This window comes from Choloepus didactylus, chromosome 12 (genome assembly GCF_015220235.1).
Source record: "Choloepus didactylus isolate mChoDid1 chromosome 12, mChoDid1.pri, whole genome shotgun sequence".
NCBI lineage: Eukaryota > Metazoa > Chordata > Mammalia > Pilosa > Megalonychidae > Choloepus > Choloepus didactylus.
In genome coordinates this window covers 21,046,635-21,063,911 of record NC_051318.1, presented here as the reverse complement: position 1 = coordinate 21,063,911, position 17,277 = coordinate 21,046,635, and the positions used below count along the sequence as shown (strand labels likewise).

The 17,277-nt window shown below is 38.4% G+C and overlaps 2 protein-coding genes and 1 non-coding gene across 6 annotated transcripts in view; 1 reads left to right on the top strand and 2 right to left on the bottom strand.

Annotated features, from left to right (window-relative positions):
• DCUN1D2 (defective in cullin neddylation 1 domain containing 2) overlaps positions 1-4,516 on the bottom strand; it is a 41,958-nt gene extending 37,442 nt beyond the window's left edge. The window contains exon 1 of the mRNA XM_037799606.1: positions 3,727-4,516. Coding sequence (XP_037655534.1) covers positions 3,727-3,729 — 3 coding nt within the window. The 5' untranslated portion in view covers positions 3,730-4,516. The remainder of the gene's footprint in view (positions 1-3,726) is intronic.
• On the bottom strand, positions 3,283-3,386 carry LOC119507514. The gene has a single exon (XR_005211272.1). It is a non-coding gene; the product is annotated as a U6 spliceosomal RNA (small nuclear RNA).
• Positions 4,080-17,277, top strand: part of TMCO3 (transmembrane and coiled-coil domains 3) — a 118,201-nt gene continuing 105,003 nt past the window's right edge. For 2 of the 4 annotated variants that reach the window (XM_037799603.1, XM_037799604.1), the window contains exons 1-2: positions 11,184-11,627; positions 16,312-16,491. In XM_037799603.1, the coding sequence (XP_037655531.1) occupies positions 11,184-11,627; positions 16,312-16,491 (624 nt within the window). Of the gene's footprint in view, positions 4,495-9,628; positions 9,634-11,103; positions 11,628-16,311; positions 16,492-17,277 lie in introns of those variants that run through there. The other 2 variants (XM_037799600.1, XM_037799602.1) reach the window with 2 other exon arrangements.

Below are 17,277 nucleotides of genomic sequence, written 5' to 3'. Positions count from 1 at the left end.
CCAGGCTAAGCCAGCAGATTGAAAGCAAGGAAACTGTCAATAGCATTGCAAAAGTTTTGCTACCCCTTACAGGTTTCTCCATCAAGTAATAGAAAACAAACAAACAAACAAACAAACATTAATCAATAGGTAAGCCTAAAGGACTGTATGCTCTACATGTCCAAAAGTGTCTAAAAGACCAAGATGCAATTTGTAATAAAGGGAACTGACATAAAGCTTCTTAGGGGAAAAAGCCTAAAAAACTAAAAAACTACAGAAGAAAGGAGAAAGCTCTGGGTCCATCTAGATAGGACTACGTTCATATAAAATTCATACAGGTACACAAATTGACATGTCAGAGAAATTAAAGCTTTCAAAGGAGGAGGATAAAAAGGCCATTCTCTATATTTCTTATTTTACTGTTAAAATGCACAAAATTATTGAAATAATCTGTATGATCCAGTAGAAATATCAAATAAAATCTCTAAACTATAAAAAAAAAGTCTCAAACATTTTAACTGTACCCTTGTGAAAAATCACACATTATGGGCACCAAGACTGTCCATACATAAAATAAAAAATTTTATTCTTAAAATGCCCTTCCAGAGACATTTAATACCACAAAATCTTCTCTTAGGGTCAACTTACAAGGGACTGATAGTGCACCATTTTGATCAAATCAATTACATAAACTTGTTGATCACTTTGTTTTGGTATAAGGTAGAATCAGGGGTAAAAGTTAAATTCAAATATCCCCTTTCATACTTTTGGATTGTCAATCTCTCCAATGGTTCTTTAGCATAACAAACATGTTCAAGTCTCAAGTTAACAAACGTCTCTCAACACCATGCTCCCTTCAAGTTCCTGCCCATCCTAATCGAGCCAAACTACCAGATAGCAGACTACTTGCTGAAATGAGTGATCTAACTCACTGCAGCCTGTCTTCAGCCATCCTGTTGTGAAACTGTTTGACTAAGGTCACCAAAAGCCTTTTTGTTGCTAAAGTCTGTAGAATCTTTTTAGCCTTTCTTTTATTCAACACCACTGACCATTCCCTATTCCTTTAAACTCTAGCCTCTTGGTTTCTATGACAACATTTTTCTGGTCTTCTTGTTTCTCTGACCATCCCTTCTCAGTCTCCTTTTTGGCTTTTTCCCACTCCTGATGTTTAGTTCTGATCCTTCCCACTCTTTTCTCTACACATTCTTCCTGCACAATCAAGTGTCTCTCTTCTGTTTGAAACTCTTTTAATGGCTTCCCATTACTATTAGGGCAAAGCCTAAGAAATTTTTAACGTGTCCTAGAAGACCCTGTGCAATCTGGCTCTAGTTTCCTCACCAGCTTCAAACGGTGTCACTTTCCCCTGGCTCCTTATGCATTAGCCACACAGATCATTTTTCTGTTCCTGGAATGTACCATCTTCTAACACCTAAGGGCCTTTGCACATTCTGTTCTTTCTGACTGCAGTAAAACATATAGATCTAGCTAGCCCTCCCTCTCTTTGTGTCTGGTTAGTTTCTATTCATTCTTGAGAGTTCAGCTCACACCGTATTATTTTGGCTAATCTTCCATTATGACAGCATCTGACACCATTCACCTCCCCCTAATTACACCTTCATGGAATTTGTACCTCTCCTTAGCACCTATCCTAATTGCAATAAAATAGTTACAATGCCTGTTTCCTCTGCTAGGACATGGGCTCTGTGAGTAACAAAATCACATTTGTCTTGTTCATCATCAAATCCTCAGCACCTGAATACATATTTATTGGATGAATGATGAAATAGTTTCCACTACATTTCGGAGTAACTGATGTACATTGCCAGACTCCCTTCTACTGAGCTTCAGATCTACATACCCAACCAAGTATATGATCCCTCTATTTTTAACTCACTCTTCTGTCTTCCCCACAAATCTGCTCTTCCTCCTATATTTCCTATTTTGGCCAAAAACATCACCATCTACTCAGATATCCAAGCTAGGAACTGCTGGGTCCTTTCTTTCTCTTATTCTCCATTCCCAAATAGTTTTGTTGATTTTATCTCCTAAATTTACTAAAAGTCCTCACCCTCCCTCCTCTCACCCCCTTATTCCTACAGACAGTACTTTAGCTCAAGCTTTCATCTTTTTTTGCCTAGATTACTTTCTTATATGGTTTCCCTTACCTGCAACTTTTGACCCCTCTCCAATTCAATTTCTGTTCTGTTGACAAAGGGCTTTTTATAAAATGCAAATATGAACATCATCCCCCTGCTTAAAAATCTTCAATGGCTCCCACCATCTTCTGGATAAAATCCATACTCCTTAGCATGGAATACAAGGTCCTGTTTATGTAGTTCTCACCATTCTCAACCCTGAAATCCATGCTCTACTGAAGTACCATCAATTCCTCAAATATGCTATCTTCTCTTTAGACAGGATGCTACTTTTGTCTAAAACATCCCTCCCCTCCTGGTTCACTTTGCCTTGTATTTCCATTCAAGACTGTTCAGAAGTCATCTCCTCAGGGAAACCTTTCCTAATTCTCCTTTTACCAGACTTGGTTGAATGCTTATCCTTAATCCTCCCTCCTATGTTGCTCCTAACTTTAACATAGCACCTGTCAAGCTGTAATACCACAATATGGTTTATTAGTTAAGTCTCTTCCCCCTAGACATTGGTTTCTCAGGGTAGTGACCAGGTCTTTTCTGCATCCCTCCTACCCAGGAAACACCCTAAATCCTCGTTAAATACTGATTGAGTCGCTACTCTATAGAAGTTACATTTCATTCTGCAAACTCGTTTTACACCAAAAAAGAAGAGGGAGTGCTAACTACATATAATCATAAAACAATCTATCAAAAAACTAATACTTTCTAGTAGACTTGATAAATATATAATTGTAGAAGAATGCAATCTTTTAAAATCAAGTGTTAAAATCCCTTTAAATTATTGCACTTCCTTTACTCATTTCAATTATACTCCTACATGGAACACAGATAGGAATTAGTATCCACTAGTACACAGGTTTACTTTCTGTTTGATGCAACTGTCCTCACGGTAAGATGGCAAAAGGAAAACGAAAATTTAAGACGTTGGAGGAAGGGAGAATTGGGAACCACTATCTAGGCTATCGCACCTTCGCTCAGCATGAATTGGCATTAAGCAGCAATCACGTAAAGGAGGCAAACAGATACAGCCCAGGTGTCTGCTATCAACAGCTGGCAAAGCAAATCTAACTACAATAATACAATTAGGTATGAGTTAACGAGTTTTGTTTTTTTTATTATTGAAGTTGTGGGTTTACAGAAGTATTCCTAAAATAAAACTATGGAACGCTTCAAGAATTTGCCTGTCATCCTTGCGCAGGGGCCATGCTAATCTTCTCTGTATCGTTCCAATTATAGTATGTGCTGCCGAACTGTGTCCGAGTTAACAAGTTTTGTAGAGTTAATCCACGTTTTTCTCAAATACACATCTCTCCCACCCCTAGAACTGACGCGCCATAAGACCGTGTGTACCTGGAGAGACCAGCAGATGGGAAGGGGAGGAGGGTCCCGGCAACGCCCTCGGGCTCGCGGCCTCTGCTCAGGCCCCTACCGGCCCCTCCCTTTGACCTTCGCGTGCGTCCCTCCTCCGGACACCACACCTCCCGCCTGCGAAGCCCCGCCGCCCCCTTCCCAATCACCCGGTGTGTAGGGGGAACTGTGAGAGTTCAAAATGCGGGACCAGATCCGAAACTGCGACAAGGACCATCCGGCCACCTACCATTCTCACTCGGGCGCTCCCCCAACTTCTCGCCGGCCCCCGGCGGCGCTTCTGCGCAGGCGCACCCGGCCACCTCTCGCCCCGGGCCCCCAGGCGCACCTCTCTCGGTCCTCCCGGCGTCTTCCTCGGTGTGGCTGAGGGGCTGTCTTTCACCCAGCCCCTCGCGAGCACCTAGATCCGGCCACCAGCTCTGCGGTTTCCAGGCCACACGCCCCCTGGGAGGAGATCTTGGGAAAAGGTGGATGACAGGTTGGGTAAAAAGAACTCCAACTCCCAACATGCACAGCGCCCGCCCTGCTGGCCGCCCGGGCTCGCATGTCCCGCCCTCTTAAAGGGACCGCGACTGTTCTTTCGGAGACCGACGCGGGCCTGGACGTGCGTGCAACTGGATGGTGCTCCAGAGAGGCGGCGGGGCCTGGGGCTCCTCCCTCTCTCTCCTTTCATCCGAGTGGGCGTCTCCCGCCACCTTGGAAGGAATGTCGGAGAAGCGCGCGCGTCCGCTGAGGTCTGCGGCCGGCCTCCCTCGGTGGTGGAAGGCCGGGTCTCCGCCCGCTCCCGCGCCCGCCCCCCAGCTCCGTGGCGCTGTATAGGTCCAGTGCCCACCGGTCGCCGCCTCCTTCTCCGCCTCCTGGCGCTAGAGAGCGGGACCCCAGGGACGCGCCGCAGCCCCCAGGGCTTCCGCGCCGGGCCGCTGGACTGCACCTGGGGCTGTCCACAGGGGCCCTTGCTCGGGGCCGCTCAGCTGTTCTCGCTTCGACGCCCGCTGAGGTGAGTGTTTCCCGGGACTGAGCTCCGGGTCGGACTCATCTCCGTGACGAGACCCAGGAGCTGGGTGCAGGGGAGAGAGATGATGCTCCGGCTCGGATGTTCGAGGAAGCAGCTTCCTCCTCCCCAGTGAGTGCTGCTTTGCACACTGACGGTGAGAAAATACGCGGGGAACCTTCTTTTCTCCCTGAAGTGCTTGCGGGGGCGCCCCTTCTGTGGGCCACTTCCGAAGTGCGCGTCCTCCAGGTGTAACCTTAGGACTGGCTTTAAAAATTCAGACGCGGGCTACATTCAGCTCCTTCAACCCACAAGCCCCAGTTTTTTTTCCTCACTTGGGTTTAAGGTGGTCTTCGTGCTTTGTCATGCAGCATATGGAGGCAGATTATTTTAGCGCCCATTATAATCTTTTCTAAAAAGGTATATACTATATATGTAATTGAAAATGTAACACGCACGCTCCTAAAACACCCTCGATGGAAGAGCCATTCAGTGGTATAACAACGCCGCACACAGCCCAAAGTATCGAGGAAGGATTCGATTGGCTGATAGCGCGTTGGAAATATTGTCTGCTGCAATATCATGATTTAAGTTTACTTATAAAGCTGTGAAAGCTGCCAAAATAAACAGTTAACTAGCCAGTTCAGTTTACAGATTCCCCAGAGACTGAATTTTTAACTTAGGTGTAATATTCTTACTGGTGTAATAAATCAAATAAATTGGAAGTAAAACAGAAATCTAATATATTCTGCCAACTTCCCTGTTCTGGCCCTGTTATTATTGCTACTTTGAAGTAGCAGCCGGCTTTTGAGTATGTCAGTCTGAAAAAGAAAAAGGTAAAACTTGAACTAATCCTGGTTGTTTGATTTTCAGTGGTTAGCTCATTTTCCATTGACACTGATGAACTGTGAGGATTTGGTTATTTGTCCCCATTGGAGAAAACATTTACTGACAGTTGGCATGATGGTGCTGAAAAGGACTCTTATTTGCAATTTCCTTTTAATCTTCCAGCTTGGGTTTTGTGGCACTGAAGAAAGAATAAATAAACGTAGCACATTTCAAGTATTCTTCATGTAGTCATGTAACTTGAAGGGTGATGATGTATTCTGTTTGGAAGTGCAGGTTAGACCTAGCCTTTGACTAGGCCATAACTTTGTTTTTCTTACTGTAGGTTATAGTTTTCTGTTATCTAGGCATCTTTTTTCAGGTTTTCCTAGACCAGAACCGGCTCAGGTCTTGGAAGGAAGGAATAGTATCTGGTTTCCCTGAGGGTGTCTTAGAAGATTGGTACACCCTGTGAGGCCTCAAGTCACTGTGTTTTTCCACCCAGCAGGTGGTGCCTGTCAGCCTGTAGCTCCAGACTGGTGTAAGGAGGTGTGGCCCGTGGTTGTTTTCCCCTAGGCTCTGGGGTCTGGTTCTGAATGGAAAGCAGGTAGTAGAGCCTGACACCACCTTTTTCCTCTTACGGAAGACACACACCCTTAGGGAGAGGTCATTTATATTTGAATAGTCTGTCTGCCTGTGCTGTCCCCACTGTTGTCTGGGTTATAGTGCTGGGAACTGAAAATGGCTGCGGCTTTCTCCACTGAGCTGAAACAGGGACAGAAAGCCCCCTTCAGGGCCAGTCTGCGGCCACTTTCCGGCTCTCCAAGGTCAGTCGTCACCAGAAGCCTCTGTCTGCTTGTTGGGGATTCATATCTTGTATTGAGCAGTCCACATTTGCTAATTAAAACCCCAGGTGAAGCTCAGCTGAGCTGTATTCGCTTGCTGGGAGAGTGCTGCTCTCTAGCACTGCCAGGCTTTGCAGTTCAGGCCATGGGGGGAGGGGCCTCCTGGCTCAGGTCCGCAGTTTTTACTTACAGATTTTATGCTGCGATCTCGGACATTCCTCCCAATTCAGGTTGGTGTATGATGAGTGAACAGTCATGTTTGTCCCCCCGCAGTTATTCCGGATTATTTACTAGTTGTTCCTGGTTGTTTATTAGTTGTTCGAGGGGGACAAACTAGCTTCCATTCCTCCCTATGCCGCCATCTTCTTCCATCTCCCTCCCTTTTGTTTTTATTCATTCTTCGCTCTTGAGGAATATCTGGGCAACAGCTGCTCTGATTTATTCATGCTTTTCAGCATCGACCTTCTGGGATAGAGGAATGTTCTTGGAGAGACTGGTACCTCTGGGTTTCAGGGCTTAACTGGCATAGGACTGAAAGAGTCTAGCGGCCACAAAAGGCTCATTTACCGTGCTTACCTGTCCTCCTGGGGCTCTAGAACTTTAGGCAGTTGGAGTCCTTATTCTTTATGGACATCCATGTCCCAGCAGTCGCCAAATTGATGTGAGTCAAACATGGATTTCTCTGCCCAATGCACATAACAATCGATGACACCGAGGTTTCAAAGGGAGAACAAATTTGTTGCAGTGTGAAGCAAGGAGAAAAGATATGACCTATGGGCCTAAAATCTGTCTCCCCAAGTCTAAGGAGTTTAGGGTTTTGATGGATTCAGACAAGGGGAGATGGAATTGTTACCATTACAATAACAAATATTGTATTCTGTAACATTGTCTGGTACAGTCAAGAGAGTTGAGTTGATGATTTAGGGTCAGGCGCTTAATAAATATTAGTAGAAGGAATAATTTAGACTCTTTCAAAGTAGTTTGATCTGATAAATACTGAGGAAATGCGTCTGAAAGGTCCTGAGGAAGAGAGAGAGTTGGACGTGTCCTGATGACTACATGCGGGCAGAGTTAAAAATAAGCCCAAGTTAGAAGAAAGCAGGGGCTATGAGCAGAACTCTGAGGTTTTCAAACTATTTCAGCCCATTGCATAAGAAAAAAATTAGAGGAACTGCTTCTGCTTCTGCCTCCCCATCTCCCCCATTCCGTGAAGGGACTGCATGCAGCCCTTAGGCTTTGGGGCTTTAGGGGTTCAACAGCAAGGACTTTAAGGAGGGACTTCTCTTCACACACCCTGCAGTCATGATATAGCCTCAGAAGTTAGACATCTATAGAAGGAATCTTTAACTTTAGTGGCTTTGCTTTGAAAAAGCCTGATCTTAGAATATATTATATTTCACTACTGACCTTTTTATCAGTAAATGATTTGTGACATTTCTGAATTGCTAAAACTTCTCAATTAACAGAATTAAGAGTAATGTGATTATTATTTAAAAGGATGGTGAATTAAAAGTATTGGAAAGCTTTTTGGTGGTGGTTTTTTAGTAGGTTTAATGGTGAACCCATTTGGCCTTTTGTTCTAAATCATTTATGAATATTTTTCCTTTTAATCAGTCTAATCAGCTTAAAATTAAGTTTGGGGATTCCTGTTCTGGATTTATAAAAACAAGCAAAACCCCTTAGAAATTGGAAAAGTTGGGGAGATATGTTATAATAATGTTGGAATATGTATAATATAGGAGCTGTTTTGGGGCCACTTTGTGCTCAAAGTGTTGATTTTGCTATTTCTCTAATAAAAAGCAACCTTGGGTTTTACTCTAGCAGGGGCATTCTAAAAATCTTTGACTCTATTTTAGGGTGTTTCCTAGTTTAAAAATGTAAATATCATGGGTATTATTTCTGTGACTCCACAATGTAAGTGGTGATCCCTACATATAATAAGGATTTAGTGATAAGCAATCAGCAATTAAGTAGAATTTTTTAAACTTATATATTTGAGATGATTATAGATTCACATGATACATGTGCAGAAAAAATTTAGGGAGGTCCTGTATTCATGTGCAGAAATAATACAGGGAGTCCCTGTAGACTCTTTCCACCCAATTTTCCTTAATATCACAGCCAGGAAATTGACATTGACACAATCCACCAACCTTATTCAGATTTCACCAATTTTACATGCACTCATTTTGTCAGATGTGCAGATTTGTATGCCCACCACCATAGTCTGGATACAGACCAGTTCTGTAACCACAAGGCTCCTCTTATAGTCACAGCCACCTCCCTCTCCTTTTCCGTAATCCCTGTCAACCACTAATCTGTTCTTCATCTTTATAATTCTGTCATTTAAAGAAATTATATAAATGGGATCATATAGTATGTAAACTTTTAATAGTGGGCTTTTCACTCAGTATTGTTCCTTTTGAGATCAGACAAGGTTGTATGTTTCAAAAATTCAGTATATGGGAATTTTAAAAGTTCATTTTAATAAAGATGTAACAGAAATCCAAAGTGTTTTTAAATATAATTAAAAGGAACAATCACAAACTAACATTGAAGCTAAAAGTATTTACTCATTTACTCAGGGTAAAATATGGTATAATTTAATAGCCCATGAGATTTTGTTGGTAAGTTTGGAGGTAAAATGAAATGTACATGATACTATGAGAAAGGGATAATTCTTATTTTAAGGGTCTATAGAGAAAATTTCATGTCCATGTTATGAGTATATTTCAGTGGAATAATAACCACAACTAAAATCCTAGAAAATTTCTTATAAGAATTAGTAGCTCCCTTGAGTAGTATGGGATAGAAGGGTAATTAGTTTCAAGGATCTGTTTGGGGAAGGAACCAAAAATGAACATAAGGAGCCGTTGTTCATTCACAGAGTGGGTTGCAGTTTGTTTTTATGAAGCATCAAATCTATGAAAGAATCACTTTTGGGGTCTTTGGGGAAAGTGGAAAGCATAAATGAAAAATCTAAAATTCTGTCTTGGTTCTGGAAATACTAAAATTATACACTGTTGTAGCAATTCAGTGTTCCTCTCTTGGAACATGAGAAGATCAGCAATTGAATGAGTCATTAAAATAACAGATCAGCTGTATTGCTAGGTGTTACGAAATGATCAGTTAGTCATTTATTTATTTTTAAGGTGGTAATGTGTACTTAAAGTTGTAAAATTGAGTAATTCAAACAGGATATTCTCATTTATCTTATTTAGGAAGTGAATTGTTCTAGGTAAGTAAATTCTCTATGTAACATTAATTTATCCCTTTAGAAACCAAAGTATCTAAAAACGTGTTGAAATTGAACACTTCCCTGACTTTTAAACCAGAATACTAAGCAAATACAGTCTTGTCATGGTGACTTTGGGTTGTCATCTTCCTGTCCTCTAATATAGTGGTATTATTAGGATCTATTGAAGTGTGTAGAACAATTTAGTCTTCCACTAAATAATCCAGACTTCTAAGCTTTGTGAGTCCTTCTGTTTGTTTTTCGTAAGGTTTGTTTTTATCTCCTCTTTCTGTTGGCAGTCATTTCTTGCTTTGTCAGAATGCTTTCTCTAGAAATGTCACATCTCCTCTTATTTTTGCTGCATCTAATCTGATTTGGTCTGAGAAACCAGGTTATTAAACTCATTAGAATTGTAATTAGCCATGAAGTCAAAGTATAGATATATTTTTAGTAAGCATATCTTCAAGTGGGGAAATAGTGGTATATATGAAGGATGAGTTGGAATTTTTGGAAACTGAAGATATTATGATGGTCATTGGGTACTGCTATTAAGAATGATTAATGTTTTGTTGTTGCTTCTTTTAAATTGTGAATCCTGTGTAAATGATAGATTTCTATTTTGTTTTCTCTTTTGACATAACTGCTTGTGGCCAGTGATCTCCCTAATTGCTAAATTCAGTGGATATTTCTTAGAGCTTATTTTACTTGACCTTTTGCATTTATTACTTCTCCTTTCCTTAGTCTCTGTTTCCTACCTTTAAGATCATTCTTTCTTAGTTACTTTTGCTGACTACTCCTTCTACCTGCTCCTTAATAATGCTGTTCCTTGGGCAGTTCATTCCTGCCAATTTTGATGCCACTGCTACAGTTTCCATTACGATGTACTGTATTGAAATCTTCAACTCTTAATCTCCAGTCAAAACCATCCTCATTCATCAAAAAAATAATTTTTAAAAAACCGTTTCTTGCCTGTGCTAAATTTGCCAGGATAAATTAATATATATTGTTTTAGGTCTTTCTAAAGAGAGAAGGAGGAGGAACCTGAATTTAGTTGATAGTAAATGTTTGAACGTTTAATAAAGCTCTAAAAGTCTATGTGTTGCTGTATTTTTGTGGATTTTTTTCCCCTGTCCTTGACATCTTATTAGCACTTAACTATAGATTGATTTTGGAAATTTCACAAAATTCCAGATGATTTTGAAAAATGAGCAAAATGGCAGAGGAAGCTGATAGTGGCTCAAAAGATTTCATTTCTAAAATGATAATAAATGTCAACCCCTAGTGACATATTTCCTCCTAGGAGATTCACTGTTCTGTGAATTAGAAAATTCATGGTATCTTGTTGTCTTTGATATATGAACCCTCTTAAATAGAATTGATTTTTGTAATAGGCATGGCAGTCTTTTGCACATGGTAGATTCAGTAAATATATGAGGCTGAATTTTCCTTTTAAAAAATTGTCTTTAAATTCATATTTAACTATCCTTTTATCTCAACCTTTTCCAGGCATCATAAGAGGCACTCTAATATTCAGTATTTGATTTTACTCTAAATGCAATAAATAATTCAGATGTTAATATTAATCTGAGAAAAATTACATTCCTTCAGAAAAGTGGTAGTTTTCTGAATGTAATTATTAAATACTTAACTCTGATTTCAATACTAATGAATTATTGTTCATCTGTGTCTGACAATGAATTTGTTTTTCAGCTGAAAATGTGTATCTAAAATGCAAGTTCAGAATAGTGGAAATCTTTGGACTGTCTTGCTCTGTCCTCTATACCTGGATCATGAAGATATTTAAAAAAAATTGTCTTTGGATGTTACTTCCATTACTTCATTTGTTAGCGAATGCTGCAGAACATGAAGAGGTAGCAAAACATGCAATCAAATTATATCGAGGAAAAGGAGCAGCTTTCACTCAGAGAAAGCAGTGGGTCCTAGATAACTGTAAAAAGCTTTCTGGGCTTCTTCGCCAAAAGAATGTGGTTCTTAACAAACTGAAAAATGCAATCAGAGCAGTGGAAAAAGACACTGGACTGTCTCTTGAAGAGAAACTGTTTCAAGTGCACACATTTGAAATTTTCCAAAAGGAGCTGAATGAAAGTGAAAATTCAGTCTTTCAAGCTATCCATGGACTTCAGAGAGCCCTACAGGGAGATTACAAAGATGTTGTAAACATGAAAGAAAGTAGCAGGCAGCGATTGGAAGCTTTGAGAGAAGCTGCAATAAAGGTTAGTTCTTTCTTATTTTACTGAGTACAAACATTTATTTACCAAAAAAAGTATACTCTGAACTTAGAAGGTACAGATAAAGGGAAAATGCACAAGGTGCTAATATTTCAGTAGATGTGATCTATCAAGGGCATCTATTCATAGTAAAATACACAAAATGTCTCTCAAATGTAAGGGAATCTTTTCCTTTTTACATAATATCTTAGTGTAGTTAAATTTTACCACTCTGGAAGGATTCATTATCTAATACTTTTCTCTATTGTGGAAATGCCTAGATAATTCAGAAGTTACTCAAGTTATACTAATAAAAACTGATGCAGAAATATAGTTGTAACTGCAATCAATGTTTTGTTGAATTTCAGACAAGAATACCTCTTATTGTGAAGTTTGATTTCTTCAGTGTCCATACACTAAAAACAAAAATTTTTTAATTTGGTTTTAAACAAATGTAACACTCGGATTAAGGATTTTCATCAAGTATACTTTTAACATGATGAGAAAAAAATATTGCTGTATTAGATGTGATACTACTCTTTATATGACTTTTTTTAATCCATCATTTCTTGAGTACATATTATATGCCATGCACCTTGTCAAGCACTTAAAACATGTAACTATAATTTCATCTTCATAGGAAAGTCTATGATATTATTACACAGCTTAAAAATTAGAGAAAGTAGAGACTTATTAAACTTTCTTTACCAAAGCCTAGTATTTTTTGGTGGATATATGGTAATCAGAAAAATGGATAAGCCAAGGTTACCTATTTTATATACGTGTGAACCCCTGTAACTTTTATGCATTAGAAATAGACCATAACAATATCCTCTTTTCCTCTTCCTTCCTTTTTTTTTTTTTTTTGCAATTTTTTTGATAAATAGTCACACATCATACAGACCATCCAAAGTATACAGTCAGTAGCTCACAGTATTATCACTTGGTTGTGCATACATTCCCATGGTCAATTTTAGAACATTTTCATTACTACAGAAAAGAAACAGGATAAAAAATAAATCCCCAGTCCTCACATACTCCTTATCTTCCCCACTGTTGTTGACCCATAATGTTGGTGTGGTATACTTGTTACTGTTGATGAAAGAATATAAAAAATATTACTGTTAACTCCAGTCCATAATTTGCAATAGAAGAGTATCCTTTTTTAAATGCATTTTTATTAGCATATATTCATATACCATACAACCCATCTGAAGTATACAAACAGCAGCTTACCATAGCATCACATACTTGTGCATACTTCCTCATGGTCAATTTTAGAACATTTTCGTTATTCAAGAAAAGAAATAAAAATAAAAAAGAAAACCCAAATCCCACCCCCCACCCTCCATTATTGACCCATAGTATTGGTATGGTACATTTTTTACTGTTGAAGACAGAGCATTAAAATATTACTGTTAACTCTAGTCCATAGTTTGCAATAGGAATATTTTTTCCTATATACCCGTCTATTATTAACTCCTTGTAATAGTGTCGTATGTTTGCTCTAGTTCATGAAAAAACTTTTTTATATTTGTACAGTTAATCATGGACCACAAGATTAACTACATTCCCGTGTTTTAACCTTGAGCTTTCCTTCTGGTAACATACATGACTCTAAACTTCCCCTTTCCACCACATTCATGCACCATTCAGCACTGCTAATTATTTTCATAATAATGTACCACTATCACCTCTGTCCATATCCAAACATTTAAGTTCAACCTAGTTTAACATTCAGCATATATTAAACAACTGCTCCCCGTTATTTAGCCTCATTCTGTATCCTCACAAAAACCTATATTCTATACTTTATGTCTATGAGTTTACATATAATAATTAGTTCATGTCAGTGAGTCATACTGTATTTGTCCTTTTATGTCTGAATTCTTTCACTTAACATAATGTCCTCAAGGTTCATCCATGTTGTCGTGTGCTTCAGAACTTCATTCCTTTTTTACTGCTGAATAATATTCCATCGCATGTATATACCATATTTTGTTTGTTCCCTCATCTGTTGATGGAAACTTAAGTTGTTTCCTTCTTTTGGCAATTGTGAATAATACCACTGTGAACATCGTGTGCAAATGCCTGTTTTGCATCCCTGCTTTCAGATCTTCTTGGTATATACTGAGTAGCAGGATTGTCGGGTCGTAAGGCAACTCCATTTTTAAGGCAACTCCATTTTTAACTTCCTGAGGAACCACCAGGCTGTCCTCCACAGCGGCTGTACCATTTTACATTCCCACTAGCAGTGAATAAGTGTTCTAATGTCTCCACATCCTCTCCAAAACTTGTAGTTTCCTGTTTCTTTTAACAGCAGCCATTCTAGTCAGTGTGACATGATATCTCATTGTGGTTTTTTGATTTGCATTTCCTTAATAGATAGTGAAGCTGAGCATCTTTTCATGTGCTTTTTAGCCATCTGTATTTCCTCTTTGGAAAAATATCTATTCATGTCTTTTGCTCATTTTTTAATTGGGTTGTTTATCTTTTTATTGTTGAGTTGTAGGATTTCTTTATGTATTCTGGATATCAAACCCTTATCAGATAAGTGGTTTTCAAATATTTTCTCCATTGAGACTGTTGCCTTTTCACCCTTTTGACAAAGTCCTTTGAAGCACTCAAGTATTTGATTTTGAGGAGTTCCCATTTATCCGTTTTTTCTTTTGTTGCTTGTGCTTTGGGTATAAAGTCTAAGAGACTACCATCTACCACTAGATCCTGAAGATGTTTCTGTACATTTTAGGAGTTTTATGGTACTGGTTCTTGTATTAAGGTCTTTGATTCATTTTGAATTAATTTTTGTTTAGGGTATGAGATAGGAGTCCTCTTTCATTCTTTTGGTTATGGATATCCAGTTGTCCCAACACCATTTATTGAAGAGACTAGAACAGTAACCTTTTAATAAGTATTTTAAGATCCTTTTGACAGGTGAGACATAAAAACTCCTTGGTTTTAAATAGGGGTATTTACTGGGGTGCAGATTTGTGGTAAGGTTTTTTTTTTTTTTTATTCAATTTGATTGAGATATATTCACATATCATACAGTCATTGAAAGTGTACAGTCAGTTGTTCACAGTATCATGATATAGTTGTGCATGCATCACCACAATCTATTTTTTGAACATTTTCCTTGTACCAGAAAAAAGTGAAAATAAGAATAAAAAAATAAGAGTAAAAAAAAGACTACCCAAATTGCCACCACCACCACCCCCCCCCCCCGCTTCTGCCCTATTTTTCCTTTAGTTTTTTGTCCCCATTTTTCTACTCATCCATCCATATACTGGATAAAGAGGAGTGTGATCCACCAGGCTTTCACAATCACACTGTCATCCCTTGTAAACTATGTTGCTCTACAACTGTCTTCAAGAGTCAAGGCTACTGAGTTGGAGTTTCATAGTTTCAGGTATTTACTTCTAGCTATTCCAATACATTAAAACCTAAAAAGGATTATTTATATAATGCATAAGAGTGCCCACCAGAGTGACCTCTCGACTGCATTTGGAATCTCTCAGCCACTGAAACTTTATGTCGTTTTATTTTGCATCCCCCTTTTGGTCAGGATGTTCTCAATCCCATGATGACGGTTCCAGATTCATTCCCGGGAGTCATACCCCAGGTTACCAGGGAGATTTACACCCCTGGCCCAGGGGTGTCAGATTCCACGTAGGGGTAGGGCAGTGATTTGACCCACCAAATTGGCTTAGGTAGAGAGGGCCACATCTGAGCAGCAAAGAGGCATTCAGGAGGAGACAGTTAGGCACAATTATAAGCAGGCCTAGTCTCTGTGGTAAGGTTTTGTTACCAAAGAGAGAACACTGATTGTGTAAGTTTGAGTGACATTGATTCAAATATACATGCTGTATAAAATTGAACAATATTTCAACTTACACTGTTTCTTGTTTCATAATTCCAGGCATTGACAACCTACAGTGGTGTGTTAGTGGGCCTTGAGAAGATGATGAGCTGTACCCTGGTTGAGCTGTCACTAGAAATCCATAGAATAATGTTTTTTCCTGAGATTCTGTCCTTTAACTTCTCTGTCCCATCCAAGTGTCCCACCTCTTTAAATATGAATAGATATTTTAAAATCATGGTCATTAAACAAGATATTTTAAGTTCAAATATGATAGTATAAATACATTTATTATTTTAAATTGCCAGTCCCGTTGGTCAATTTCCCAAATAATAAATGCTGTCAGATTCCCCATGTATTTCTGGAAAAAAATTCCCTTTTGTAACTTGGGCTTCAACTGTGTGTATCCTGCTTAGAAAGTATAGATAATAGCATAATATTCAATTATCACAGCTGTTTTAAAAATAGATTTGTACCTTATATACCTAGTAGGCACCATGCCTGGAACATAATCAGTGCTGAATAAATGATTTCTGTATGAATAGGTGACCTTCAGAAATGATAAATTTTTTTAGTACTATATTACATTTGTCAATATATATGTATAAACAGTTTTCTCTAAACATTTTGTTAAGCTTAGTATGTTTGAATAATCTAAGAAAATTGAATTTCCCTGGTCAACAAGAGTTAGAATTAGATATCTAAAAAGGCATATTTGACTTAGTGGGTTGATTCGATTCAGTTGGGCAGTTACCTGAAATTGATGTAAGGAAGTCTTATCCTGGTTTATTTCTTAATAAATCTTACTTTTCTTTTATTACAAATGAATAGGAAGAAACAGAATATGTGGAACTTCTGGCAGCAGAAAAACATCAGGTTGAAGCCCTAAAAAATATGCAACATCAAAACAAAAGTTTATCCATGCTTGATGAAATTCTTGAAGACGTCAGAAAGGCAGCAGATCGTCTAGAGGAGGAGATAGAAGAGCATGCTTTTGATGACAATAAATCAGTGAGTAATATTCCAGAACAATTTCCTTTTTACATACTGATATGTTTACTGACTGAAAAGATGTGTTGTTGAAATTTTGCATGTTTATTTTTAGTATAATTGGAAAATGAAGATAAAACTAAAACACTTCTATGTCATATTGAAAATAATTTGATCTTGCATAAATAGTTTTCCTTTATTTTCTTTTCATATTTTTAAACAATTATTGTCAGTGACTAGTCTCCATTTTTCCCAGTTGTGCCAGTTAGCTGGATTGGGACTGTAGTCTCAAGAAAATTTGCTTTGGTCAGTCAGGTTTTAATGCCAATCTACCTGGGGAAAATTAACTCGTTATAGGAGGTGATCTTTGTGTCTGATCACGTTCAGGATGCTCAGTTGTTATAAGTTAAATATTCTAAGGAAAAATTTAAGATTCAAGCCAAAAATTGACTATGGATCTCAGTATAGACTCACGTAAGAGTTTAGTGTTGAAAACAAATTAGAATAAGATGAGAGAAAAAAAGGAGGAGAATAAAAAGAATAAAAGGAATGAGGTGTTTCAAAAATTTGCTTATTTTGGGATGAGGGGAAAACTGTTAAAGACTATGGATTTTTGAAAGAATGTATCTTAAATCAGGGAAAATAGATGTTTGGAAGTGGTAGAAATTACAAAGATTTCCATCCTTAAATTACTTTAATGTTAAAATTTCTTTTCCTAATTCATGCTTGTGAACATTTATTAACCTTTAGTCACATTTGACAGGGTATTAAAACCATACTTTTCAAACTTCTGTATAGATTTACCCT